The sequence below is a fragment of the Falco biarmicus genome, chromosome Z, assembly GCF_023638135.1.
Source record: "Falco biarmicus isolate bFalBia1 chromosome Z, bFalBia1.pri, whole genome shotgun sequence".
NCBI classification, from domain to species: Eukaryota; Metazoa; Chordata; class Aves; order Falconiformes; family Falconidae; genus Falco; species Falco biarmicus.
In genome coordinates, this window is record NC_079311.1 from 74,323,139 (window position 1) to 74,350,993 (window position 27,855).

Here is a 27,855-nt window from a genome sequence, read left to right on the forward strand (position 1 = left end):
GGAAAGCCATGCGATCTCACCACCCTCCTTTCCTGAGCTGAGAGGCGCAGCAAGTAAAGGAAAGCAGATAATGAAAGCTATCCGATCGGCCACTCACTGGGGCAATGGCCCAGCTCAGCAAGGGGTCAGCATGAATTATGTTTCCTGGCAGCCTGAGGCTGTGCTTTTAGAGGGATATCCGCTGGGTAGCGTGGGACAACAGGGCTCGGTGCATGTCACAGCAGGGCCTGAAGTCGAGGGCAGGACTAGATCATGACTTTGGGCATCCCCAGGAAATCCAGCCCGTTTCGGTCATGGCAATGAGACACATCGTGCTGCTCTTTTCTTTGTGTTGGAGAAAACACAGCAACCCAGGAGGAAACTTCCTGAATGCTTTGGGAAGTAGTTGCCTACTGCATTAATATTTGCTAGTTTATACAGCTGTCCCTCAGGCAGGCATTCAGCAACAGTAATAGAAAATGCAACTAGTACACAGGGTAAACAGCTTAACCTGGAGAAGACCCTGATAACTAATAAAGTGCATGCATGGTCACACGCTTGTATGCATTCTCAGATGGCATCATGAGCATGAACCATGAAGTAGACTCCAGGGAGGGGTCAAAGACCTTGTGGATTCCCCAGGTGCCAAGCAGGTAACATGCTGGCTGTGGAAGGGGACATGCCACTGACATTTGTCTATCACTGTGCACTTGAAGAGGATGGCGAGTTTGAACTGAGCTTGAGACACTGAAGTTTCCTGTGCATCTGAAGGAAGTGATGGAGATGAAGGAACGCAGCCCAAACTATGTGTGTTGCCACTGCCAGCCCTCCAAGGCTACAGAGGACATCCCCAGGCTGGCCATACCCGCCCTGCACCCAAGCCCCTGCAGAGCCACCTTGTGTGAACTGGGCAAGGAGACGCCCACCACCTCTCCCAGTGCCTACACCTGCCCACAAGGACCAAACACACCCATCCATCTTGTCAAACGGCTTTAATATTTGGACATGAAGACAGGACAGAGCCAGTCAGGCTGTGCACAGACAAGATGCCCCCGACACACGGTGTAAGGCTGCAGGGCTTCCCTTCTCAATGGATGTGTGGATTTGGCCAAGAGGAAGTTCAGCTGATGACATCCTGAGCATGCCAGTAGGGTGCATGTGTTGGGTAGGGAAAAGGGATGGGGGCTTCCCAAGGAGGCTTAGAGGTTGTTTAGCTCCAGCAAGGTCTGATCCAGGACCTGGTGGATGCCCACATTCTCCTCTTTGGCACTGGCCAGACTCTCTGTGAATACAAGGGGGACACAGCCACACACACACAGACACAGCCCAAGTATATCCAGGTGCAGCCAGACCCACCCACACCACACCAAGCACAGACACACACACACAAATGGACATTTCAGTACAGCAACAGCCTCCAGCTGAGTGGGGGCCCCCTGTGGAGCAGGGTCCATGCAAGCAGCCCCATCACCAGCAGTGATCAGTCCAGCCACTCCAGGACCTGCTGGGGCGGCCAGACCACCCAGGCTGATCACTAGGGACAGGCAGTCCCCACTCTTCAGCTTTTCCATCCTCCCATGGTGCCCCACTGCCCGTGGCCAGTCCCTCTGCAATGCAGTTGCTGCAGACAGGTACCATTCCTTGGCCAGCCACTAGCGCATCCAGCCCCAGGGCATCACCACTACATGCTGTGTATGCCCTTAGCCAGTGAAAGAGAAGAACCAGCGCCTGCTGCATGATCCAGTGGTGCTCCATGAAGGAGTGAGGCAGCCCCAGAGGGCAGGCAGAGAGAACAGCAGAGAGAGAAGGAGCAGAGCTAACAAGACTTCAGGGAGGAGCTCTGCCAGGCAGCCCACTGCTGAGGCAGCTTCCAGGGTTCACTTTCAAATGGCATCCTCTTTCCCTCTAGAGACAGGGATTGTATAAGAGCTCTGCCCACCCAGCCCCATCTTCCATTACTGGGCTCTTCCCTGTCCCCTGCCCCAGACTTGAGGCAGGAAGTGCTGTCAAGTCCCCAGGTCCTATCCCAGCCCTCCCAGCACCATGCAGGGACCTCACTCCAAGGGGATCCTCCCTGCACAGTTTGGGGTGACCACAGTGAGGAGGAAGAGGCTGCTGGCTCCTGGGACAAGGGGATGAAGGCAGCAACAGAAATCACTGTGTCCCTCCCCCAGCAGGGCCAGCCTGATGATGGGGGACAGCCATCACCACATGAGTGTCCCAGGACATCACAAAAACCCTCATTCCTCTCCCAGGAAAAACCGATCAGCTCCAGAGGGGCTCCCTGTCCCCCTCAAGCAGGGTGGCTACACCCATGGGGACAAGCCAAGGCTCCACATGCCACGTAACCCTGGCAGGGAGCAAGTAAGGGCTCCCAGCCCAGAGCCAGCCTGGCCAGAACAAGGCAGGGAGGCTGGGCTGGGGTCAGGAGTTCTGGGCAGCTCAGTTGTTAAGTTCGGTAAGGATGACCCGCAGCTCATTAGTGAGAACGCGGTTTTTCTCAGCCTCCTGCTGGGACCGGTCTAGAGAACAAAGAGACATCAGCGCAGCAGAGGGAAAAAGAGAGAGAAAGGCAAGTTAGTGAAAAGAGACAGCATTCCCCAAAACCGTTGCTGGAGATCCCACAGCCAGCAGCAGAGACAAGCTGGAGTGGCAGGAGGAGGCAGGCAGTCCTGACACAGGGACAGGGTTGTGGGTCCATCAGTTTGGGAACAGGGTTCTGGGGCAGGGTACGATGCTGAGAAAGGAGGAGGAGGAGGACCAGGGACCCAATTAGGGAATCACTGCTGAAGGGAAGGGTCAGCCCCTTCCTACGGGAAAGGCGATACAGGGGAGATGCCAGGGCTGATGTAGCTGCTTGCAGGCAATGTCTGGGAGTGAGGACAAGGGCTGTTTCAGGCCAAAAGAGTCATAGAGAAGATGGCACAAAATGAGAAAAGATGTGTATGAGAGCCAGGGGATGGCAGAGGTCACTTCCCTGGCTGAGGCATGAAAAGCCCCGTCCCACTCAGCCTGGCAGTGCAGGAACTGCTCAGGGCTTAGCCACAGCCATCCTGGGGGTCCCATGGCCGCGAGCCGTCTGCAGCCACCTGCTACCACCCCACTGCAAGCGGCTGCATGAGACAAACAGGAAATGAGGGACAGAGTAGTATGAAGAAAACAAAGGAGAAACCAAGGAAAGAAAATGCTTTATTGAGACCAACTCGTAATCCAGAAGGACAGAACATAAAAGAAGTCATGAGATGCAAACTGAAGAGTGATGCGCAAAGGACAGAAGGGAGGAGGTCAGGGTTTGAGGACTGCCTGCCCGCCTGCCTGCCTGGGAAATGTCTGCCTCCACAGCTAGACCCAAACTTCCACTCCCCAGCCCTGAGCTTTGGCAGCAGAGGTGGTATCAGAGGTGCTGCTTTCCCCTGTGTCGGTCCTTCCCACCCTGGAACCAGCAAGCAACACTAGGGCCTTTGCTAGGGGTTTGAGGCAAGTGACCCCCCAGCCCTGCAGCTGCAGAGTCTCTGATGCTCCTGCTGCTCAGCAGCCAAGGCAAGGAGCTGTCGGAGCACAGCCCTGTTCCCCACTGCCAACACTGTAGCACAGACCTGTAACCACATGGGCACATGGGGGTCCCAGAGGCTGTTCCCCTCTACTGCAGACATGCCTAAGCACCTAAATTTTGTCTTCCCACAGACGGGGGTATTGCAGCAACACCTCAGACTGGTTCCTGTTCCAAAGGAGCCAATGAACAGGCACAGGCCTGGAAGAACAGAGCAGGACAGAGTGGGCTGGGAGAGCAGTGGGATGGCCAGGCAGGCAAGTGGCTGAGCTGGGAAGGGGACAGACAGTGAGGGGGATGCAGTGCTGGTGCCTGGTGAGGGGCTTAGAGGGAGGTGATGTCATTAAGTGCATTGTCGAGCTCCTCACTGATGGCTTTGTACTTCATCTTCTGCGCATATACTTCATCTGCAGGCAGGGGGCAAGCAGGGGCAGATGGTGGAGCAGGGTCGGCAGTAGGCAGCAGAGAGAGAGAGTGACTGTGAGCAGGGAGCCGAGGCAGCAGGAGTGTGGGTGCACAGGCAGCGTGCATACAGCCCTATTGCCCACCCGAGAGCAGAACCCAGACCCCAGCAGCTCTGCACTCCCACAGCAGACACGATGTCATCCAGCCTCCCCATTGCTGGGATCCCTGCTCACCTCCTCACCTTGCACAAGCCACCCTGCGGCCAGTGCTCCCCAGGAAGGAGGGTCAGGGTCAGCAGGGACATTTTACCTTCTAGATCATCGATGGTTTTCTCCAGCTTCGCAACAGACCTCTCTGCAAACTCTGCCCGTGTCTCAGCCTGGGGGAGCAAAGCAGGTAGAGGGTGAGCTGTGGGGCTCGACAGGGACAGTGTAGGTTGCACCAGACCCCATATCTGCCCCGTGTGCACCTCTGGTACCCTTCTCCATGAGCCCTCCCCTAGGAAAGGCAAGGAACAAGGGCCCCATGAACCCTCACACCCTAAACCAGAGCAGACCGATGGGGGGCATCCTAGACCCAGGCACCCGACATGCTTGCTGCAGGGCTGCAGTTTGGCGAATGATGAGAGGATGCAGGCACAACAGGGTCAAAACCCACATGGGATGGCAAACTTGTGCCAGTGCTGAGGCAGTACCAGCCTCGCATGCCTTACCTCCTTCAGTTTTTCCCCTAGAAGCTTGATTTCCTCCTCGTACTTGTCCTCCTTGGTGGAATACTGCAGAGACAGAGACAGGCACCCATGAGCCCCATGGAATGCCTCTGGCTATACTTCACCCCAGCAGGAGACCCCAGGACCCCCAGACCCCATGCAGTCTGTCCAGCCCCAGCAGCCCTGCCGGGTCCTACCTTGTCAGCCTGGGCCTCCAGGGACTTCAAGTTGTTGGTGACAATTTTCAGCTCCTCCTCCAGGTCACCACATTTACTACATCCCAAGCAGGGTCACCAGGAGGGGAAGCGGGGGCGGGCAGGAGATGGGGGCAGGAGGGGGCAGCAGAAACAGCGGGTGGGGGGAAGAAGGAAAGAAAGAGAGAAAACAAGTTGAGAGAGGAGAAAACTCAGCACATAGGGAGAAGGAGCAGAGCTGCCATGAGCAGGAGCTGCCAGGACACATCCGTTCATCCGTTCCTCACGCTTCCTTGCATGGACATCCCGTGTATCACCACTGGCCAGGCTCCTGCTGGCCCCACTGAGGAGAGCAGGCATGGAGGGATGGAAGAGTGTGCCCAGCCTGCACCTGCCAAAGGGGGAGGTGAGGAAAGGTCGGCGGTGGAGGCAGTGGTGCAGAGAGGAAAGAGGTGGTTTGCACGTTTCGAAAGATAGCGACAGAGAGGGGGGCTACTGCGTGTCACCCCGCGCCCCTGCCCCAGTACCTCTTCCTCTGAGGCAATGAGGGATTTGAGAGTCTGGTCCATGGTCCGCAGCTCTTCTTCCAACTGTCTCACGCGGCTGGGGTGAAAGGGGGGCACCCCGGTGGGGGACAGCAGAGAACAGGGTCAAGGATGTGCTGCTGGAAGGCCAGCATCGCCCTGCCCCAGCCTGCAAGCCCAGGGACCACCCTGATAGCAGACCCTGCCACTCCCAGGGAGGGACATGCCTGTTCCCATGCAGACGTCCCCATCCTCATGGCTGCCATTGATCTGGGGCAAGGGCTGTGGGGGACCCCCGCGCGCTGCCCACCAGGAGCCCTGCTCACCTCTCTGCCACCTCTGCTCTCTCCTCTGAGCGCTCCAGCTCTCCCTCAAGTACAACCAGCTTGCGGGCAACCTGTCAACAGCAACAAGAGGCACACATCAGCCTCATGCCTGCGCCAGCTGGGGGCACAGGGCTGCGAGGAGGTGGCCCTGAGTGCTGCTGGGGGGTCAGGACTTGGGGAAGGGGGCCCACACCTCCTCATATTTGCGGTCAGCCTCCTCTGCAATGTGCTTTGCCTCCTTCAGCTGCATTTCCTGGAGCTCCATCTTCTCTTCATCTTTCATGGCCCTGTTTTCGATGACCTTCATGCCTCTGAGGAAAGCCCAAGCCAGAAGACGTTATTGCCATGAGTAGAGGTGGCACTTGCACCTCCTGCCTGCTGTGCCTGAACCCAGCATCCTCAGCTCTAGAAACATGGGACATCACCCAGGGATGCTGGCACTTGCTGGCCACCTCACACAGCAGCATCACACCAGCAGTACCCCAAAGATGCTCCTGTGCACAATTACAGCAGCAGAGCTGGCCCCTGGGCCATACTACAGAGTGAGGAGATGTGGCTATGGGGCCTCTCAAGCAGGCAGGTCCTGAACCCACCATTTGTGGGGAAAAATGTATGCAGTGCAGGATGAGCCAGCTGCAACCTGCACAAAAGCAGCCTGACAGGCCAGCAGCCTTCAGGAAATGCTAGAAGACATCCCGTGGCAACATCTTTTCTCATTCAGGGGTGATGCGCACCAGCAGAGAATCACCAAACCCCTATGAACCTCCACAGTAGGGAGTCCTGCAGACTCTTCCCCTCTCATTTGGATGCTGTTGTTCAAACTGATCTTTGCCAATGGAGGGAAAAGCTCATGTAACTGTCAGGAATGCTGTGACATGTCCAGGTACTTTCATCAACCTGAGTGTCCTTGCTTGAGTGGTTCCTGCCTGGGAAATCTGCTTGCCACACTTTACAGGACTGGTTTTTTTTGAATGAGAACGGTTTGTTCTCAAAAGCTGACCCTGGTTTCCACACACAGATACCCCTTCCTGGGCTGCTGTTCAGCCTTGGAGCATAGGAAGCTGCTGTCAGGCACAACACAGGCTCCCGTAGCTCTGGCTTCAGTTACAGCCTGATATTTGTATAAACTGCAAATGAAATATTTCAAGGATTTATGAGTTCCCTTGAAATTTCAAAGCCTTTTTAAGAATGCCTGGATACTGGGGACTTCTCCGCATTGTGGCTTCCTTTGGGGTCTTCAGGAAAAACAACACAAACCCCCAAGGTCACTTCAGAGGGACCCCACTGTGAAACAATTAACGGTCACCTGAAGCCACCCCTGCTGTCCCTTCCTATCCCACCTCTCGCTTTCATCAGCTGCCTTCTCAGCCTCCTCCAGCTTCTGCAGGGCAGTGGCCAGGCGCTCCTGGGCTCGGTCCAGCTCCTCCTCCACCAGCTGGATACGGCGGTTCAGAGAAGCCACTTCAGCCTCAGCCTGGGAAAGCAGAAACCCATCAATAACCCCATGTTTCATACATCTATAATTTAAAAAGCATTTTAAGTGGTTACTTCTTCATTTGATATCCCAAACACCCCTTGGCACTGTGCAACAAGCCAGTCAATGCTCACTGGAATGGGATGCCCAACCATGCATCCCTTCATCCTTCTACAAGGACAATGGGGTTTCCTCCATCCCTAGCACCCTGTTTGACACTGACTCCTCCCCGCCACGCACCCCAGCCACACACATGCAGCCCCTTCACTGCATCCTCGCACCTCCAGCTCCCACCCTGGATATAGATGATGTGTGTTCACGGGGGTAGAGTGGCCATAAGCAGCCGTGCTGTAATGAGGATGGTATTTGGGGTTTGCAGAGCAGTGAGTAAAGGGGGAGGAATGCCCTGAAAAGAAGAGTAGAGACGCTTGTGGATTTCCTGTTTACGGAGGCAGTGGAGTGAGCCGGGAGCCTCTCCTGCAGGACATACCCCCCCCCCCCCCCGACCTGCACAATGGGGCAACCTGAAGCCAAATGTAGCCCCCCCTCCAGCTGATGCACAGCACAGCACAGGGGGCAATGGAGCAAGTGGCCCTCCGTGGGCTGGTGCCTGGCCAAGCTGCAGCTGCCAGGGCCCACTAAACTGGGACCCACTGCTTTCCCAGGCTCCCTGCGCACAGGACCAGGAGCTGGGGCTGGCCAGAAGTGGTGGCCCTTGCCCCCCCAGCCAGCCCCTCGATGCCTGGCCTTGCGCTCTTTCCATTTGTGAAGCCCTGCTCCATCACCGCTGCCGGGAAACACTGCCTCAGCAGCTCCCAGCCCCATTCCCCATGGAGCAGGGGCAGGCGGGCTGTGGGGAAGACAAACCCGGGGTGCAAAGGGATGGGTGGCAGTAAGACCTCACCCACAGGGAGCAGCCTAGTGCACCAAGATACAGGGAGGCATGCACCAACCCAGGCTATAATGTCTCCTGTTTATTCACAGGCTGGAGCAGGCTTGGCCAGCTGCAGTGCCCAGCCCAGCCCTGGCCAGCCTTGTGCTCCAGCACTAGGAATGCCCCAGGGGACATTGGCCAAGCAAGGGGACTGTGGGAGCAGTGAGGGGCTGTCACTCTGCATGGCCCCGCTGAGCACCCACAGTCCCCCACGGTGAGCTGGCAGGGTGGGGGCAGGCACAGCCAACACCTTTCTGAGTGGGACAGCCCAGCAGTATGCCGGGAGGGCGGCCAGCCCCACAGCTGGCACAACGGCCACCTCTACCCCACGAACAACCCTTTTTCCAGGCTCACCGAGAGCTCATCCCCAGCCAGACCACCCAATGAGGAGCTGGGACAGGCCCTCGTGAGGAGATGCTCTGCCTGTGGCATCTGCCTCACCTCATCAAGAGCTCTTTTCCCAGGGAATCACCCCCAATATGGGTCAGAGCTGCCCAGATGGATACTTGGGAATGTGAGCTCTCCAGCAGCTCCCAGTGACCGGGGAACCCGATCTGCGGCTGCAGGAAGGGGCCATTTCCTCCGCACACAGCCCAAGTGACAACAGCCCGGTACCGCACCCAGCTCTGCCGTGCCTGATATGGTGAGAATGTTAAAGGAGTGGGCATAGGAAAAAGAAAGAAGAAAACCACCAGTCCCAACAACAATAAAAAAGCCAATCCAGGAACAAGCTGCAGCTTGGAAATGCCCGAGTGGAAATTTTGCTCGGTGGCAGCACGAAGGGGTGGCTTGTCCCCACAAAGGGACACGCCGGAGAGCTGAATCCTCTGTGACTGCTGTGGCCGGGACCGCTGAACCCACTGGAAGCCAGACAAGAGCCTGGGCACGGGATTTTTAGCTGTGTATGCTGCCGGTCTCCAAGTGAGCGGATCCTTTCCCACGATCTGGCTGGCCCCAAGCAGAGCCAAGGCAGAGCTGGCCACTGACTGCTCCCCGCTGCCCCGGGAGCCCCACGGCACGGAGCATCCCTCGCAAGACCCACGGAGGAAGCAGCTGGAGGAGGCAGCCCGGAGGCAGGGATGCTGCCCCGAGCCCCCTGCCCCAGGGGCTCTCGCCAGATGCCACCGCACCCGCGCGGCAGCGCCCTCCAGCTCCCCCGGGACCCCCCGGCTGCCGGGGCGGGGGGCGGGCGGTCGCGGTCACCCTACGGAGAAGGGCACCGGCGGAGGGGCCTCCGCCGGGGGGCCTATCCCGGGAGGCTGCCGGGGCGCCCCACGGCCCCCACCCCCCCCCCCCCCCCCGCCCCGGCGGCCCTTACCCGCTCCCGGGCCTGCCGCTCGGCATCGGCCTCCCGCTGCAGGTGCTCGGCGCGCTCCTCCGCCTCGTCGGCCACCTGCTGCAGGCTCTGGATCTTCTTCTTGACGGCGTCGATGGAGCTGATGCCGGCCATGGCGGGGCTGCCGGCGGTGAGGCCGCGCCGCCGAGCCCTTTGTGGGATCCGCCCGGCTCGGGCAGGAAGCGCTCAGGCAGCGGCCGCTCCCGCCGCCCGCCCTGCCTCCATCCCTTCCTGCTCCTCCTCCCGCTGCTGCTGCTGCCACCGGCCGACCTGGGCCGCCGCTAGCGCACGGAGACCTCCGGGCGGGGTGCACGGCGCCCACCCCCGGCAGGGGACAGCTCCCACATCGGCAGGGATGCGCAGTGCCCCCCCCCCCCCCCCCCAACAGGACATAGGGTGCCCCACTGGGCAGGACACATGGTCCCCCCCAGGCAGGGGTCACTGTCCCTACTCACCCAAGGCAAGGCGCACACTGGCTTCTGGGCTGGGCACACTGTCCCCCCCACCTGCGACAAGGGTGCATGGTGTCACCCCAGGCAAATGCAGAGTCCGCATTGGCAGGGCACATGGTACCCCCAGACAGGGCTCACAGTAAACGCCAAGACGTGGGACACAGCCACTCCAGCCCACCACCAAGGCAGGGCACACAGTTCCCTCCCTGGGCAAGGTGCATAGTGCCCGCCAGCAGGGGTACACAGGCCCAGCGACATCCCCCAGAGCAATGGAAAGGAGCCCAGAGAGTCCCCGCCCTGGGGGGAAAAAGGGGGCCCAGGGTGCCTGGGTGTGCCAGAGCCTGGCCTCTGCAAGCCTCCTTGGGTGCAGGAGCAGTATACCCATGGATGCTCCCCAGGCTCTGCTCTCCACCACCTCTGCTGTAGAGCTGAGGGGAGTCAAGGACTTTTTCCCCCCATAGGGACCATAGGTACATCTATGAGAGGCATGGGGCAAAGCCCACTCCCAGGCATCCTCCCAGGGTACCTGTGGCTGGAGCCTTGGAGCACAGCCAGGTTCAACACCTTGGCTTCTGCTCCCTCCAGTGAGGACCTGGCCGGCATGCCCACAGAGACCCACAGGGTCTACCATGGAGCTACCCCAGGGGCTCTGTCCTATGGGTGAATGCCAGTCCCCCAGCTCCTAGCCTTGCATCCTGGCCAGGGCACATGCCTGGATCCATCAGAAGCTGACACTGGTGGCACTCAATCCTCCTTTAAGGAGCTCTGACAGTTCCCAGGCAGCCCCAGCTGCACTTCACACCTGCCTCCAGGGACTCCAGTTCCCAAGCTGACACCACCTGCTGCCCTCAGGGCCAGGGGTCCTGGGGGGACCCAGCCACACTGCTGGCAGTGCCCTGCAGCCCTGCGGCCCCCGGCCAAGCGGCCATGGAAGAGGCAGAGCTGCAGGTCCCCCGGGGAGGACATAGCCTTGGGCTTGGCCTCAGTCCTGTCCGATCCTGCCCCACTGCCACTCTGACACCTGGGTGGCAACAGTGCCCCCAAGCCGGCACACGGGGCCCAGGGAAGAACCGGGGGTCCCCAGCAGCAATAGGCTGGGGGTGAGCTGGCTGCAGGGAGATGGGGGCATGCTGGGGGGCAGCCACGCTGGTCCTGCAGCGCCAGGCTGGGTGCCTCCTGCGCTGGCCCCACCCAGGGATGCAGTCACTTCCCAGCAGAGCCCCGTTCCCTCCCACCGGCTCGGGGAATGGCCAAATAAGAGCAAAGCCTCGGACAGGGAGAGCAACTGGGGCGGGAACTTGGGTGAAGCTTTTGGGATCATGGCCTGGGAACAGTGGAGTTTCCCCGAGTCCCGCTGAGGTGGCCGGGGATAGGCCACCGGCTGGGGACACCTGGGGCTGGAGGGGTCTGCTCTGGCTAAACCCGCCCTCTGCACTGCGCCATGTCCAGCAGTCCCCACCCGCATCCTGCCCTAGGTACTGCAGGCTGTTCCTCCTGGGTACAGGGGGTGGTGGGGCCACGGTGGCCCCCCAGAGCTGCTGGGAAGAGGCTGCCAGCACCGCGGAGCTGCTGATCAGGGGTCAGGTGCTCCCCGGTCCGCGCCACCATCTGACCCCCCTCCAGGTGCCTGGGGCGGGTTGCACTTCCATCCCTTAGTGCCATCCCCGTGTGCTTCGTGCACTGCTATCCAGTGCAAGAGGCAGGGCACTACCGAAGCAGAGGGAGATTTATTCTTGTGAGCCCTTTGTTGACATTTTTGCCAAGAGCAGGAGCCCACCTGAATCACTGTGGTGGGCTTCGACCTGGCCAAGGGTTGGGGACATTCCGTGCTCACAGGCACATGGTGTCCTGGCAGCCAAGAGGGGCATGAGGATCCCTGGGGAAGTGGGTGGGTGGGCTCTGGGGGTCTACCCTGTGCTTCCTCCACTGGAGCTGTGAGCTGTGCTGCACCTCACTGCAGGGAGGAGATGACAGAGCCCTGGCAGTTAGTGCTGTCAGCACATACAAGTCCCTGGCATGGGAACTTGGTGACTCTCAGAGCCCTACGCATGGTGCAGCCTCTCCAGGCTTTGGGAAGGACCTGAGATAGCCATGCTGGTGGTGGGCACCCAGCCCTGCCCATGCGCTCCACCTGCTGCAGCCAGTCTGCCCTCCCTGAGGCTGCTCCTTCCCCGTGCCTCCTCCACCGGCCCTTCCCTAGAGAGGTCAGCGGCTCTTGCTCACCGTAGCTGCTGCGATGGGACTCCGTGCTGAAGCCCACGGACCTGCCGAGCCACGGTGGACCGAGAGCAGGCCAGCACACTCTGCCTGCTCAGGATGGCATCGCGCAGCCCGCTGCCAGCAGCAAACCACTCTGCACCTCATGGCCGATGTCTGCCCAGTGCTGTCACTAACCCCTTCCTCTGCGCCCCTGACTGGGGACATCTCATCCACGCTCAGCCAGAACCCACACTGAGTTTGCCCTGTCCCACACCAGCATGGATCCAGTCAGGCCAGTGTGAGCCCCACTACACAGAGCAGTGATCCTGCCTAGATTGACGTGCTTGCCCCATGCTGGGATAAATGTGCCCTTCCAGAGGATTTTCAGTATTTTAACTACTTGGTTTAGTATCTAACTAAACTGAGGCAGGTCTATAGGGCCAGCAAACAAGGCTGGGGAGCCACCCCGGCCACTCCCTGGGCTGCCCCAGGTACTTGTGCTGCTACTGCTTGCCCTTGTCTGCTCACCCGTCCTTGGCGGCCACCTCAGAGATTTGACGCATCTCCCCCATTTAGCTCCATAAACCAGCTGAGATTGAATATTCTCAATCCTAAAAAGCCTGGCTGTGCCCTGCTGGCTGTGCTCCAGCCCGCTCCCCTTTAGCTTCTCCTCCAGTTTCCAGGGTTGGTTTTCATGAAAGAAGGACTGGCTATCAAAAGGAGGATTTATTTATAGGGTGTCAAATACCCTGTGTGGCACCACAGGTCGTTATACCCCATCCCTGAGTGGCTCTGTGGCCACACACAGCTGTTCCACCCTTCATCCTGGCTGGGCACCAGCCAATTTCAACACCTTCCTAACATCTCCCCAGTGGTATCCATTTCCCAGGAGAAACATCAGTAATGGCACTAAATAAAACTCTTCCTGGCCTTGCCCTTCCCAGGGTACAGGGTGGCACAGTGGACCCCAAAATGATCGAGTCCCCAACGTGCACCCCGAGCATCCTTCTTTGCAGCCAGCACTCAGCAGCAGGCCATGGGCAAGAGCTTTTTCCATTGCTCTACTCTTTTTGTTTTCCTGCCACATTTTAGTGCGTGCCAGAGATTTTTTCCTACAAGCATTGCTGAGGTGCGTGCCTGGGGACCAGTGACACAGCTTGGGACACTCGTCGCCATTAGGGCTGGGGAGCTGGACATGTGGATGCCCACAAAGCTCCAAGCAGGACCTGAGTGGTGCCCGCCACAGTTGGCGTGGTGCCCCCGCACCCCAAGTAGGATCCGTCCGATTCCCTGCCCTGCATCTCAGCCTGGTTTAGAGTCAACGTCGCAGGAATGGGATCCTGACAGTCTTCCCCACAGATGCTTTCCATATAAGGCCCCCCTCTTCCTTCACAACTGCACGCCCCCCCCCTCCCCATGGTCAAGGTCCAGCACCCGTGTAGGGGAGGGGCTGCTGTCATGCCTACATACGTCTGTAGCTTTCTTCTCCGCCTGCTCCAGCTTCTCCTGGGCCTCCTTGACTGACTCAGAATACTTCTCCACTTCATCCTCTGTGCCCTTCAGTTTCTTCTGCAGACCCTGCTGTTCCTCCTCCAACTGGGGAATGGACAGAGAGCAGAGGTCAGGGGTGATGGTGGTGCCAACAAGGCTAAGGGGGAAAGCGGGGTGGCAATCCTTCTCCTGGGGACACCCAGGTTGGGGACACTGCAGAAGCACCAGGACACACTCCTTCTGTCAGTTTTGAGTCTACATGTCCTCAGGGAGCCCTTGCTCCCCAGGACCAGAGTAGTCCCCAGGATCCCTGAGCCTGGCAGGGGTAAGGGAGGGTGGGGTCCCTCCTTGTGTAGGGGACTGGAGTGGTCCAGACTGGGAGACATAGCTCTGGGGGGCACCAAGTAGGTCCCCATCAATATGTGGCTGGGGTAGGAGTATGCTGTTCCCACAGTCTCCCTGGCAGAGGCATAAGCAGGTGGCACCGGAGTGTCCCACGGAGATAAGGCATGTTTGAGAAAACCAGTGCGAGTGGTGAAGGGTAACAGGCTGGTCCCCTGGGACAGGCACTCAGTGGGGCAGGGTCTCGAGGGCTGGGCATCCCTACACCTTAGATCCACAGGCAGGACACCCAGTGGGGCAAGGTCCCCAGGGCTGGGCACCCCTAGGACAGGGTGTCCCATGGGTGGAAGCTCAGCAAGGGAAGGTCACCAGACTGCACACCCCTAGGACGGGTCCCAGGCTGGAAACTCAGTGTGGGGAGTCTGCTGGGGCTGGGCATCCCTAGGACAGGGGTCTCTGAGGCTGGAAACCGCATGGGAAGGTCCCCAGGGCTGAGCACCCCTAGGACAGGAGTTGCTGGGCCTGAAACTCAGTGAGAATAGATGTCTGGGGCTGGGTACCCCCAGGACAGGAGTCTCCAAGGCTGGTCACCTGGGTCCTCGGTCCCCAGGGATAGGGGTCCCCGGACTTGAAACTCAGTGAGGGGAGGTCTCTGGGGCTGGGCACCCCTAGGACAGGGGACCCCGGGCTGGAAACAGAATGGGAAGGTCTCCGGCACTGGGCACCCACTGGGACAGGGTCCCCAGGGCTACACTTCCGGAGGGTGTCCCAGCTGGACACCCAGCAGGACAGAGTCCCTGGGGCTCAAGATTTCTAAGGCAGCAGTTACCGGGCAATGCCACTGGAATCGGTGGGACACTCACCTGCTTGCAGCGGTCCTCCGCCTGCTTCTTGTCGGCCTCCGCTTGCTCGGCGCGGTCGATGGCGTTCTCCTTGTCCAGTTTCAGCATCTGCATCTTCTTCTTGATGGCTTCCATGGTTGCGGCGGGGCGGCGGCGGGGCGCGGACCGGCGGGAGCACGGGGCGTGGAGGGCCGAGGGGCAAGCGGGAGCAGCGGGGCACGGAGGCCGGGGAGGGAGCTCGGGGGAGGCGGTGGGAGCACTGGTACTACGCTCACGCCCCTCGCGCTGCTTAAGAGCCGGGGAGGACCGGGCCGGGCAGGCCCCGCCCCCTCGCCGGGCAGACCCCGCCCCGGTCACGCCCCCTCGCCCGCCAGCACCTTTTAGGGACTGGTCGCCACTGGCCCCCTCACCGAGCGGGACGCGGGGGGGGGTGTCCCCGCCCGGCGCCGGGGCCGTGGCGCTGTGAGAGGGACACTGCAGAGCACAGCACCAAGGGTACCCCGGTGGCACTGGGGATACCCTGGTGGCAGCGGGAGAGGGACACCCTTGTGTGAGGGGCGCCCCAGGCACTGCAGTAGGGGTATCCCAGTGGCACTGGGTGAGTGACACCCCAGTGTACCCATGGCACAGTTCCAGGGACACCTCGGTGGCACCAGTCAAGGGACACCCCAGGCCAATGTGCTAGGGGCCTGGGGGGCACTGTGCTATGGTCACCCCAGGTCACTTTGGTAGGGCCATTTCTGGTGGCACTTCCTCGGTGGCACTGGGTTGGGGGGAACCCCATACGGCCTCTCACCATGGTGGGGAACATGCCACGTCTGCCCCAGCACCTTGGGGACTGCATGGGCTGGCATTGTGCTATTACTGAGTTCCAGAAACACCACCAGCCAGCCCCCCCGGGGCTTGGGACCTGCTTCTGCTCTAGCCAGAGCTGTCCCCATGCTAAAGGACATTGCAGGGCTGGCACTGTCCTCGACAAACCCCATTCCCCTGTGACTGCACCTTGAGGCCTGAGGGACCCTGTTTGCTGGCACTGGCTTAGGGGGCATCTCAGGGGCTGGCATGGCACTTGGGCATACCCACAGGCTGGCAGTGAAGTCTTGGGGGGACACTCTCAGGCTGTGATTGCACTCAGGGACATCCATCGGCTGTGACTGCACTTGGGGACACTGTGAGATGGCACTGCCCACATGGGGAAAAAAAAAACAGGAGAGAAGCAAGTGGAGCCCCTGACCTTCCCGTCACTGTGTCACGATGGGGCAGGAGGGCCCCAGCTCTGTGCAGGCTCCCTGGCATCCACGTCCCTGCTGTCTTGCACCCAGGTGCCAACATCTCCTGTACCCACAGGGACACCTGGCATGTGCACAGCCCGTAGGGTGGCATTTCATGGAAACACAGGGCACACAGACAACTCGTCACCCTTCTCCGTCTTTCTGCTCTAAGTAAACTGTGTTCCACAGGCAAAAAAATGCAAACCCTTCAGATCCTGGCTCCTCCAAAAATAACCCATGCTTTAATAACACTTGTAAATGCTTCTGGTGCATTCCCAGCTGCAGGGTGGGCTCTTGGCTGGGGGGGCTGAGAGAAGCTGGCAGAGGGGCCGCAGGAGCCGTGCAACATGTGGGGACACTGGGATGGGACAAGAACAGGGGGGGTGTATGGGCTCCCCCAGCCCATTGCCCCAGGGCTGCATCCAGTCCTTGCCTGCCGCAACTTTTCAGCACCAGTTCTCCAAGGTGAGAGGAGCAAAAAGTTTTTGAGAGCTGGAGAGAGTGGCTTTCTAGGACCCCCTCGGCCCTGGGCCGTTGGGGACATAGGAGGGATGGGAGCAGCCAAGGACTGAGGGGCTGCTGGCACCATGGGGAAAGCAGGCAGAAAGAGTTGCCGCTGGACTCTGGAGAGCAGCTATTAATACTGACAAATTAGGCACATATTTGGACAAGGAGAGTCAGTAACCGCCAGCACGCAGCTTCCAAGGGGAGGGGGAAGATCTATATTCCACCATTCCTGGGTGAGGATGGATGATTTTCTGTGGGATGCTTTGGCCCAGAGCAACTTCATAGGCTCTGCACACAGGGGAAAGATTATGATGTGTATGGTGTGAGCAGCCAGGCAATTGCTCTGGATCTAGGCAGGGCTTCAGCCTGCAGGTGTCCCCGCAAAGGATGCAGCTTTCCCTTGCTGCCCGCTCCCCTTTGCTCCAAGCATCATGACCACATCTGACTGGCACAGCTGGGGCCATCCAAGTGCCCAGGCCCACGAGTCTACCCTCAAGGCCATACTCTGGGGTGACCTCTGAGACATGGGGGTGCACAGGCATGTTGGGTGTGCATCCCTCCCATTGCTGCCCCATCCTGGGCTAAGGTCTCCAAGGATGGGGACCCCCTTCTGTGCCCCATTCGAGGGTCTGACTGCACCCCCAGGGAAAAGCTTGTCTTGCCGTCTAATGGGAACTTTCAGGATGCAAGCCATGCCACAGCCTCTTGTGCTGTCCCTGGGCTGCCCCAGAAGCTGGGCTGTGGCTGCACTGCCTGCCTCCCACATACCCAGATTTGGGTCCCTGCAGAGGCACAGGCACAGGCACCTCATGACTGTGGTGTCCCAGCTCCAAGCCTCTGTGTGTGCTTGCACAAACCTGCCTACTGAAGCAACACCTTGCTCCAGTGGGCAACATTTAGAGGACCATTTGCACCCCATGTCCCTCCCCTGGTGTTTGGACCACCACCCCTTGCAGCTTTTGAAGTTCATTTATTCCCCTTCCCAGCTCATGCCCTGCCCGCTAACGCCCAGCTCTTGCTGGGGTCCCTTGTACCCCAGCCCAGAGGACACAGCAGCAGATGTGCTTGCAGCCCTCTGCTGGGGGTGTTGGAGCTCCTTTGGCCCCAGGATGCCAGAATGAGGCCCGGGCCGCTGCCACACTGTGCCCAGTCACTGTCCTTGCTGGTGACTCAAAGGGGACTCCATGCACCGCTGGTACCTGGGTGACAGCCTGGTGCCGGGTCAGGTCAGCGCAGATTGTCAGGAGACAGCTGGGAGGACTGGGATGCCTGCGAGAGCCACAAATCCACCCTGGAGCCTGGCCACAGGCAAACGTCCCAGGGGGGACAGCCCCTCCGCACCCCCAGTGACATGCCCGCAAGGTGACAGGGGTCGCAGACTGGGATGCAGTGGGATGCTGCCCTCACCACGATGCTTGTAGCTCACGTTGACAGGTATGGGTCCTGGAGGCAGAGGACACGTCCCCCGCTCCACCCTGCAGCATCCCTGCCTGTCCCCCTGCCACTTGGTCCCCCCGAATCCCCACTGAGTGACAGGGTGGGAACAGGTGGGGACACGCTCAGGGCAGCTGCTGCCCGCGCAGGTCAGCCCCAGGGGGCTATTTCGGGGCGTGAGCTCAGCACAGGGAGCCAGGAGGGCTCAAGCCACATTCCCGGACCCACAGCAATCCAAGGGCTGCTGCTTTCACACCAGTGGGCCACCAGGTGGTCCCCTACCTGCACCCCTGTAGCACCCTACCCAGGGATATCTTCAGCTGGCAGCAGGAACGTCGCCAGGAGCCCAGCTGCCCCTCTCCTCCCCAAAGCCCCCAGCAACAAAACCCCCAGGCCCCCCTCCCGTGGTGGTGGCCCCCCAGCAGCACCTGCGAGGGATAGCACATGGCTGGCAGCAGGGGTCCAGCCTGCTGGGTGCCTGGGGCTGGACATGCCTCAAATATTTTCCATGCTGTATAAGCACCCTTGCTACACATCCCCCTGCCTCTGCCAGGAGAGCAGGCGCCCGTGTCCCCCCTGCCCATCAGCCCTCCCTTTCTGCTGGGGGGGTCGAGCTGATACACAGGTGGCGAGAAAGCAGGAAAACCAGATTTTATTGATGAGCATGTCTTTCCAAGGAGACATTGGCATCCCCTACTCCACTCCAAGCTGGTTTCCTTCAATTTTTAATATGGGATGCTTGAAGTATCAAAATAGTGAGAGAAGCCTCAGCAAGTGCAAAGGGGGAGGGGGAGGGGGGGGTCCCAGAGCCAAGGAGGGGTGGGATGCTGGGCTGCAGGACCCCAGCAAGAGCTGGGTGTTAGTGGGCAGGGCATGAGCTGGGAAGGGGAATAAATGAACTTCGAAAGCTGCAGGCTCAATACTAGAGAAATTGAAAAGTTACAAAAATACTGCAGATCTTGGAAAACAATGCAGGCACTTGGAAAGGAGGAGGAAGGCAGAGCTGGCTGGGGCTGTGGGCAAGGGGAAGGCAAAGAGCAGCTCTGGGGATGAACCCATCACATCCCCCCAGTCCTGAGCGGAGGCACTGTGGCTTCCAGTCCTGCTCGAGAGGCCCAGGCTGAGGGGGGGGGGAGGGGGGGGGGGGCGGCGCTCAGTGCCTCCCAGGGAAGCTACGGAGCAAAAGGAAGAGGAGGAGGAGGAAGAAGATTCAGCCAGCAATAAGGCATTGGAGGTAAAAGGCAGCTCCGTGTGACAGCTCAGCAGAAGACCATGCTGCTCCCTGTGCACCATTGCACAGGAGAGGGCAAGCCGCCCGCCTCTTCCCCCTCCTGCACGGAGAAGCGGGAAGAAAGGAGCACGAGTAGGAATAAAGAAGGCACACGGAAAAATCCCCTGTAATGGAGGGCTCTCTGGCCCCGCACCCTGAGGCTGGGGGGTGAGCCCTGAGCCGGTGCAGCACCAGCTCCCACCCCAGCCAGGTCCCTCCGGACGCTCTGGCCGTGCCCTGGGTGTGCGTGGGAAGGTGGGCTGGGCAGCGAAGCGGAGTTGCTGGTGCGGCACCGGCTTGGAGCAGTGGCTGGGTTAGTCCCGGTGCTCTGGGTGCGGGCAGAGCTCTGGTCTAGCCCAGGCAGCCCTTCGCTTGAGGCTGATCGTCTTAAATAGGAGCTGGCAGGCGGCAGTCTGTGCGGCGCATAGTGGGAGGGCGTGGGGCTCAGTTCTGCTCCTCGTCCCGCAGCTCTGAGGGCAGGAACTTGTACTGCTGCTGCCGGATCATGGCCAGCTTCTTCCGTGCCTCCTCCAGCTCCCGCTCCTTGCGCAGCATCTCCTCCTGGGCGGCGATGATCTGCCAGTAGAGAGCCCTAGAGTCACAGCTGTCTCTGACAGGGATGGCTGAAGCCTCTGCTGTGGTCAATGCCGACCCCAGAGCCCGGCTCTCTGGCTGCTGCTTCCTCCCCCCGTCACAGCCACAGCCTCCCTGCACTGGCGCGGCCCCAGGCACGAGGGCTGTTGTCCTTGTGGTGGGACCAGAGTCCTCTGGACACAATGGGGAGCAGCACAGCTCCCGGGTCTCAGCCCCACGGGCCCCGTAGAGGCTCTCAGCTGCGAGCCTGTAGCTGGGGGGCAGCGCTGGGACCAGTGACACCCCATGCCAAGCAGCTCTTACCCCTTACCCAACACTGTGCCCTTCATACACACGTCATGGACACCGGGATGGTGTGGGCACTGCACCAAGGAGAAGCTAGGGCGTTAACACTCCTGGGAGCATGCACCACCACCAGCTACACCACTGCTACATGTCACAGGATGAGGGTGAACACACTGGGTGGGATGGGTGCACCTGCAGCATGTTGTTGATGCTCTCCAAAGACATGCCCCATGCTAGTGGGTGGTTGGACGTGCTCCTGAGACAGGCACACACTGGTTGTGGTGGCAGCCAGAGCTGCCCCTGACCCATGAGAGCAGCCTCGCTACTCACCTGTGCAATTCCCCCAACCATCTTCTCCTTCACCACCACCGTTTCATCATGGTCCTGGAAAGCAGCTGCCTTCTGCGCTGCCTTCACCAGATTGTCTGAGGCTCTCTTTACTGCATTGCCAGCAGCCTGCAGCGGAGAAGAGGGGGAGTGGAAACGTAAGTCATAACCCCGGGGTACAACTGCTGCCGGGGGTGGTGAACGAACCCCTGCCCCAGGCCAGGCTGGCAGGCAGGGCAGGCAGCCGGGTGTGCGAGGGATTCCTTTACATGGCTTTGCTGCCCGCTCATGACCATTTCAGGCGCTGCTGCTCCTCTCAGCTGGGCTCTGGCTTCTGTCTGAGCTGTGGGGCAGGGACTGGGGGCTAGCCCTGCTGACCCTCCCCAGCCCTTGGCCCCGAGGGACCAGCGCTGGGACCCCACGTTAACCCCCCAGTGCAAGGACATTAACCCCTCGTGCGCCATGGCCTCTGAGGATTAAGGGTGCTACAAAACATGCCCCCCAAACATTAACTTCTCGAATGCCAGCGATGCAGTGCATGCCTTTCAGGCATTCCTGTGCCAGTTCAACATCGTTGAACGCCACCCAGCTCAGCAGCCCAGCATCACACACCTAGCACACAGAGAGCAGTGAAGTCCAAGCAACCTGGAGCCTGTGCTCCAGTGAGCTCCCTGCTGATGGGACACAGGCAGGGAGCGTGATCCCTGGAGAGCACCCATATGCTTACCCCATTCCCACAGACCCCTTGGGCAGGAGGAAGCTGGGGCTGGAGGGGCAGCCTGGGACTCACCTGGAGCCGCTTCATGGCCTCTGAGTCGTGGTCAGCCTTCACCTTGCATGCCACCAGGAGCTGTGCTGTGGAGGCAGCCACTTGCTTGGCAGAAGAGATGAGCTTCTCTTCACTGGCGTGGCCCTGCACTGCTGCATTGGCGGCTTCACATAGGTTGTTGGTGGCAGCAGCCACCATGCGTGCCTATGGCAAGACAAGCTGTCAGGAGGGGTACAAGAGCCTCCCCTGGGGAGGGTATGCCCTGCCTGGCACCAAGAAGGTTGCAGGACATGGGATGGAGCCAACCCCATCCACATGTGGTGGGAGAGGGAACAAGAAGCATGGCTGCTTCTTCCACCAAGAAGTGCAACGGCAGAACATCCTCATCTTTGCAGCAGGGGCCAAGAGGAGGGTGCCCCCTGTCCCCTGAGCATGACTTTGATACTCACGGCTGAAATGAGTCCCTGGGACCACTGTCCATCATCTACTGCGTTCGCAGGGATGGCGCCCACCTACAAGGAAGAAAAGGAAGAGTGAGGTTCACTGGCCCATGCACCTGTTGCCATGGGGCGTGAGGGTTACAAGCAGCCCCACAAGGGAGAACCTATCACAGTCCTACATTTTTTCTTTCCCTCTTCCAACCCTACCTTTCCTTGGGCCACTAATTCTCGTTGGGCCGCTGAGGCTGCCTTCACCAGGGCACTCGTGGCTGCAGCAATGGATTTGGCAGCTTCCAGGATCTGCTCCTCAAAGTTTAGGCTCTCGTCTGCTTGCTGCAGGCAAAAACAGGGTGTGAGTCCAGGCAGGGGTGCTGGGACAGACGGAGAAGAGCAGGATGATGGCTGCAGGGGGCTGAGGGGGCACATATAAAGCTGGATTATGGGCTGTGGGGTGCAGGAGGGAGCAGGCTGCCCGAGGAAAGTCAAGCTGGGGATGTGGAAGGCAGCAGGAACGCAGGAAGAGGGATGAGCTGTCAGATGGGTCTTCACACCTGACTGAAGCACAAGCAGGGAAGCCCCAGCCCAGCCCCACTACCTTGGGCTTGGCTCTTGGTTTCAGCTGCTCCAGTTTCTTGGCTGCAGCCTCAATGGCAGCTGCTGCCCCCAGCAGCTCATTCTCAGCGATGACAGTGGGGTCTTCTGGGTCAACCCACTCTGTCCCTAGAAAACAGGAAACAAGGCATGTTACACCTGTGTGCGGCCTCATTTCTGATTCACCCTACATCTCTATCAGCTGCTAAACCCTCCACCCTAATCCCAGCCCTTGGTGCTGCCCCTTTGAGCAGGACATTTCCTTACCTTTCATGGCCTCAGCTGCCTGGATGAGCTCAGTGACAGAGCTGGCCACTCGCTTGGAATACCCTGCCAGCTGCTGCTTCAGCTCGTGAGTGGGCTTCTGCAGGATCTGTGGGGAAGGAGCACATGTAAGCACCTGGAAAAGGGGAGCCTCACAGGTCTGTTCTGGGTGCACTCCCCAAGGAAGGAAGGTGGGAACTCCCAGCTCCCCCTCACATGTGTACACTCAGGCACTGTCTGTGATGCTTTCTTGAGTGACTCTGGCTGGTCTTGTGCCCGAGGAGGGGATGAGCTTCCCCTTAACCCTTCTGCAGCCTCAGTGCAAGCCTTCCTGCACTCGGCAGCTACCGCCTCCAAGACTTTTTCCCCCTCTCAAAGCATTTCAAGCTCCTGAAAGATTTCCCCCTTGCTGTCCCCATTTCAAAGATTCGTCTGCAAACTCAAGCTGGGCAAAGGCAGGGGGCACTCTGGAGCCATGTACCAGCCCAGGAGGGCTGGCCCTGCTGGGACAAGATAGAAGGCAGAGCCATGAGCGTCCTTTACTGGAGTGGGGGAACAACACATGCACACACCACAGCACACGTGTGCATACACATAGGGTCCATATGCACAAGCAGAGCTCACTGCCGGCCTGACTCGCACCGCACAGGATGCAGCTGTCCCTCAGCTACAGTGGGTGTGAGTATGCACACAAACACATGGCCCTGGGGTCCTGCAGACACACGCAAGTGCCACCCCAGCACTGGGCTGGGCACACAGACACGCCGTGAGCAAGGCTCATGCTGAGGTTAGACACAGCAGGCACCCCAATGTCGCCTTACTCACCGGCTGACAGGAAGGGAGGGAGAAGAGAGAGAAGAAAGCAGTGAATGCCCCAGCCGGGACACAGAGGTATTGGGGATGGGGTGCATGGGGAGGGTAAGGGAAGGTGGGTGCTCTCTGGTGAGGGATGAAGGGCAGCCAAGAGGTGCGAATGAAGGATAAGCAGTCCCAGGTTGGGAGCTGTGCTGCCATCATTAGCTTATTTCAGCATCACAGGGCCAGGTGAGCCAGGGCACCTGGACAAGGCTCCCATGGCCAGAGGAGCCATCTACATCCAGAGCAGCCATGCAGCTGCTATCCTCCTCACACCTTACTTCTCCACACCCTGAATTGCTTCACTGCTTTCAGTCACCAGATCTCTCTGCTTTTGGAGGGAAGAGACCCACTGTTACCAAATACCAAGTCCCTGTGCAGGCTGAAATTCCATCCCCTTCCCAGTGAAATATGCAGGCTTTCCTGCTCCTTTGCTGGGAGCCATGTTTTCCAGCCCCAGTCAAAAAACCCTCTGTCTTGAACCCTAACCATGCTTGTTCACACTTCATGCAAGACACTGGTTCTCATGGGGACCCAGCGTACAGCAATGGACTTGCTGCTGCCAGGGAGTGAGGCAGTACAACACCCACCATGTCCCCTTCCATTCCCCTACATCCTTCCTGCTCACGGCTTTCCAGGAACCTGCTGCCCTCTGATAAATGGGACCCATGAGCTTCACTCCTGCCTTCACAGACCAGAGGGCTGCAGAGGCTGGGGAAGGTCATGGCTTTATCCTGGACTTCTGTGGGGCCATCACAGCAATGCCACTGGAGCTGCATGTGGCTCAGCGTCCCCAAGCTGAAGACACACAGCAACGGCTGGCTTGCCCTCATAAGCGCATCCAAACTGGATGCCACATGAGTAAGTCTGCTCTCTGCTCTGACAACGTGATCAAAACTGCTAAATGGTCTCTTGTCTGGAGCTGAAGGCACCCTGGGGGCTATGAGCTTACTAAGATGCATCTCCAGAGAACATATCATGCCATGTACCAATGTATGATATTCAAGAGACGCTGCATGGCAGCTGGATGATTTCACCCAAAATACAGCAGAATAGCATGTTCCTGCATGCAGGCTGACTTTGGGTACTGCCACACTAAGTCATTAGCCCAATCATCTGTTAACAACAGGTCAGCCAGATAATTTCTCCTCAGCATGCCAGCCTTGGGTGCCACAGTTTACATGTAGCTAAAGCATCATCCAGACAGATACTTGATCTAGATGTAGAGGACTGAAAACTCACTGCTTCCCTTGGAACTGTATCCCAGTGGTTACCTCCTTCAGATGAAACCACCCTTCAACTTCCCCTATGCCCAGCTTCAACTTCTAGCCACTGATTCTGATTCCTGCCCAGCTCCTCTTTGTGCTGCTAGTGCTGGTTACCTTTTGCCTAAAGGGTCTTTCCCTGCAGGAAACCACTGGCTGAGCTCCAGTGCCCTCTCTCTGACCTGAACAGACTCTCACCAAGCCCTTCTAACCAGCTTAGTGAAACCCTGCCACAGAGCCGACTTGCTCTCAGTCTTTGTCTTGACCCTGGTTTGAGAGTCCTTGCAGCTCTCAAAGTGCCCTTGATTCCATCTCTGTGATCTTGCCAAGGCACAAACAACTGAAAGGACATCACTGGATGCTTTCCACTGCTTTCCACTCCGAATTTGCTTTTGTAAACTATACTTATCTTCTAGGACAGAAAATTAAAGCAGTCCCCTGAAGCCTCTGGGAGTAACTCACGGGAGGAAGGTCAGATCAAAAGGGTGCAGTGGGTGCTTGATGTCATCACTTCTGCTATCAAGAGTACTGCCTGTCTCCCATTTATTTGTGAGCTTAACAAGGTCTGTTTTCACACTGCCTGAAATTTTTTTACTCCCCTCACTCTTACTGGAAGCTGCTTTAGGATTTTTCTCCCATGTTGTTGAATTTCCAGCCTCCATCTGTTTATGGCTAGTTAACCTCCATTGTTGTTAGACAAATAACTTTCTTCAGGGCCTGTTTGTCTCTCCAACATCTGCTCCCGTGGCAGAGGCTCAGCTGTGTGCTGTGCCAGCACGGGCAGTGAAGAGGGCCATGCAAAGACCTCAGTGGAAGGAGGTGCAGAGCTCAGAGGACCTCAGGGATTTGGGGAGCGCCCCGGCTACCATGGGCAGCCTCTTCCCACCCCGAGAACTGGAGTGGGGACACTCACCACAAGCACGTGCTCCAGCAACTCCAGGTAGCCATCAGCACACTCCTTGCCAAAGCGCAGGGCCCGCTGCCGCACATCACTGCTCACCTCTGGGTGGTAGGCAGCTTCCTGAAACCCAGACAAGGAAATTCACCCACGGGATGATTCACATCCAGCACCATCCCTGCGAGCACAAACAGCCACCCACAAATCCATGCTAGACGCACATCCCCTGCCCACCCACCTTGCAGGCACGAAGCATATCCGCAATGGCACGGCGGCTCAGGTTGGCTGTGGCGATGACATCCTCCTGCCGACATGAATTGCCAGCAGCCACTGCTTTGGCCGTGGCCATCGTGATGCCTTTCGTCATACGGATGAAGTCCTCAGGGGTGGAGACCTTGGCAGGAGGCACAAGGGAGGAGAAGACCTGCGAGGCAAGAGGTAGTGGTGACACACAGGGCCGCTGGCAAGTGGGACAACAGCCACAGCACCGCAGATGTACTCACTGCCAGCTCTTGGCGTATGTGCTCTATTGTGGCCTCCAGTGCCCGTGTCCCCTTCGTGGCCTCGTCCTCAACAGCTTTCACTGTCTTCAGCAAGGAAGTGACGTTTGTCACCATCACCTTAGAAGGGACAAGAGAGCCATGAAGCCCCATGCAAGCTCTGGACTGCTGCTGGTGCCTGTCCCTCCCTTGCGGTTTGGGTCCAAAATGGCCCCACCCCCATATTCCACTCATATCACCTCATCTTATTCTCCCACCAATGCCTCCTCTGCATGCTGTGACCCACCTTTTATGTGGCCCTTCCTCCCCTCTTGCCCTGACTACCCCCCAGTTGTCCTCCTGCCCCCAGACAGGCAAAGAAGCCCCCCTGCTGTTTCTCCAGCCCCCCTCTGCCCCACCACCTCCTTCCCATCACACCTAACTCAGACCTTGGCAGAGTTCTTCAGCTGGTAGACAGCAGGGTCATCTCCAGCTTTTCCAGCAGCTGCCTTGGTGGCACCGATCAGGTCTCCAAGTGCCTTGGCCACATCCTTCACAGCATTGATCAGGACCACCTGGGGAAAGCAAGACCAAGGCAACAGCTTGGCTATGGTCACACTCAGGCTGGGTGTGGTGTGGCCCAACAGTAAGAAATCTGGGCACCCCACAGCATACAGGGAGCCCAGCTCCATCAGCACCAGCCAAAGTCCAACCAACCCTTAACATGCAGAATCCAGCCCAGAGCACCACACAACAGCTGTAACCCTCAACCCCTTCAAGCAAGCTACAAGCAGCCTCTGTTCACCCTACACACCCCATCTCACCTGAGTCTCTGGGTCTTCAGATCCCAGGCTGGCAGCACCCAGCTTCACCACCTCCGCCAGGCGGGTTATGGTGGACACAGAGGACTGGGCAGCCTGGGCTAGCTTTTCCTGACTAGCCGTGGCATTCTGCACTAACACCTTGGTGTCCTCCACCAGTGCCTTAGCTGTCTTCAAGATGCCCTCCCTGGGGAGAAGAAGAGAGTCAGTGAGGACACAGCCCTCTACGTGCACACATGGTCCTCACAGGGTAGAGAGACTGTGGACCGTGCCTTCTGTACACACAAGATGGAGAGGAAGGGAAACAGAGTCAGCATGACCTGAACTTGGCAAGTCTCCCTGGGCTGGTACACAGCTCAAAGACAGGAGACCATGGTCTCCTGGCATTGGACAGAGCCTGACCCTCCACCCCTGGCTGAGCAGAGGCTGGATTAGATGCCTGGGTACCTGTGGTCAGCGAAGGTCTCAGAATTCTCCCGGTTGAGGGTTCCTGCTGTGGCAAACATGATGGTGGTATCCAGGTCAGCAATGATGCCAGAGACAGCACTGGCTGCTGTGATGCAGGCTTGCGTCCCGCGGTTCCCAGCCTGAAGAGCTGCTAGCACATGAGACACCTGTGGGGTATAAGTAGGGTGACCAGGGGAGCAGAGTAGGTTCAGGCCATCCCACCACACACACCTTCTCCAGCACCTCCCAGAACAGAGCCACTCCATACTAAGGAGAGCAACTGGGAATTGTGTGGTCTGGACACCCCTTCTTAGCTTCTGGTTATTTTTACCTTCTCCCTATCCTATTCAGGGGTCCAGAAGATATTGGACTCTGGTAGTTTACAAATTAATAAGGTTTGCAGGATGGGCATCAGACCATCACTTGTTCCTTCTTTAGCTGCTAAACTTCATTTCTGTACTTGGGCAAGCACTCACAGAAGAACAAGTTTTGTGACAGAAAGCAGTCTTGGAAAGGCAGGACCTGCAGGAGGTCCTGAGTATGCAGGCACATGCCAGGCATGATGAACAAGCATTTGTTTT

General features: G+C 58.8%; 2 protein-coding genes across 15 annotated transcripts in view; both read right to left on the reverse strand.

Moving 5' to 3' along the window:
* Positions 1–956: 956 nt before the first annotated feature.
* TPM2 (tropomyosin 2) lies at positions 957–15,015 on the reverse strand. Of its 12 annotated transcripts, none has more exons than XM_056325015.1 (9): positions 14,779–15,015; positions 13,553–13,678; positions 7,028–7,161; positions 5,881–5,998; positions 5,688–5,758; positions 4,841–4,916; positions 4,647–4,709; positions 4,244–4,313; positions 957–1,261 (listed from the first exon to the last, which is right to left on the reverse strand). In XM_056325015.1, the coding sequence occupies exons 1-9, from the start codon at positions 14,890–14,892 to the stop codon at positions 1,179–1,181; spliced, it is 855 nt and encodes a 284-aa protein (XP_056180990.1). In that variant the 5' UTR covers positions 14,893–15,015; the 3' UTR covers positions 957–1,178. The 12 variants fall into 12 exon arrangements, with proteins under 12 accessions (XP_056180990.1, XP_056180987.1, XP_056180996.1 ...); XM_056325012.1 differs by lacking the exon at positions 4,841–4,916 and adding an exon at positions 5,365–5,440; XM_056325018.1 differs by lacking the exon at positions 957–1,261 and adding an exon at positions 1,268–2,501.
* Positions 15,016–18,608: 3,593 nt separating this feature from the next.
* The window catches only part of TLN1 (talin 1), a 35,470-nt gene continuing 26,223 nt past the window's right edge, over positions 18,609–27,855 (reverse strand). For all 3 annotated transcript variants that reach the window (XM_056324350.1, XM_056324348.1, XM_056324349.1), the window contains 13 exons: positions 27,275–27,441; positions 26,831–27,014; positions 26,456–26,581; positions 26,031–26,147; positions 25,766–25,951; positions 25,543–25,650; positions 22,513–22,618; positions 22,250–22,374; positions 21,862–21,987; positions 21,664–21,726; positions 21,236–21,418; positions 20,449–20,574; positions 18,609–19,815 (listed from right to left, as the gene is read on the reverse strand). In XM_056324350.1, the coding sequence (XP_056180325.1) occupies positions 19,684–19,815; positions 20,449–20,574; positions 21,236–21,418; positions 21,664–21,726; positions 21,862–21,987; positions 22,250–22,374; positions 22,513–22,618; positions 25,543–25,650; positions 25,766–25,951; positions 26,031–26,147; positions 26,456–26,581; positions 26,831–27,014; positions 27,275–27,441 (1,749 nt within the window). In that variant the 3' untranslated portion in view covers positions 18,609–19,683. The remainder of the gene's footprint in view (positions 19,816–20,448; positions 20,575–21,235; positions 21,419–21,663; positions 21,727–21,861; positions 21,988–22,249; positions 22,375–22,512; positions 22,619–25,542; positions 25,651–25,765; positions 25,952–26,030; positions 26,148–26,455; positions 26,582–26,830; positions 27,015–27,274; positions 27,442–27,855) is intronic.

What these genes read in the sequence shown, in the direction of transcription:
- TPM2 (XM_056325015.1), bottom strand. Translation starts at nt 14,892, where the DNA reads ATGGAAGCCATCAAGAAGAAGATGCAGATGCTGAAACTGGACAAGGAG. An exon ending in CTGACCGCAAATATGAGGAG is followed by an intron (nt 5,759 to 5,880) that starts GTGTGGGCCCCC and finishes TGCTGTTGACAG; the next exon opens with GTTGCCCGCAAGCTGGTTGT. An exon ending in TGGAGGCCCAGGCTGACAAG is followed by an intron (nt 4,710 to 4,840) that starts GTAGGACCCGGC and finishes CTGTCTCTGCAG; the next exon opens with TATTCCACCAAGGAGGACAA.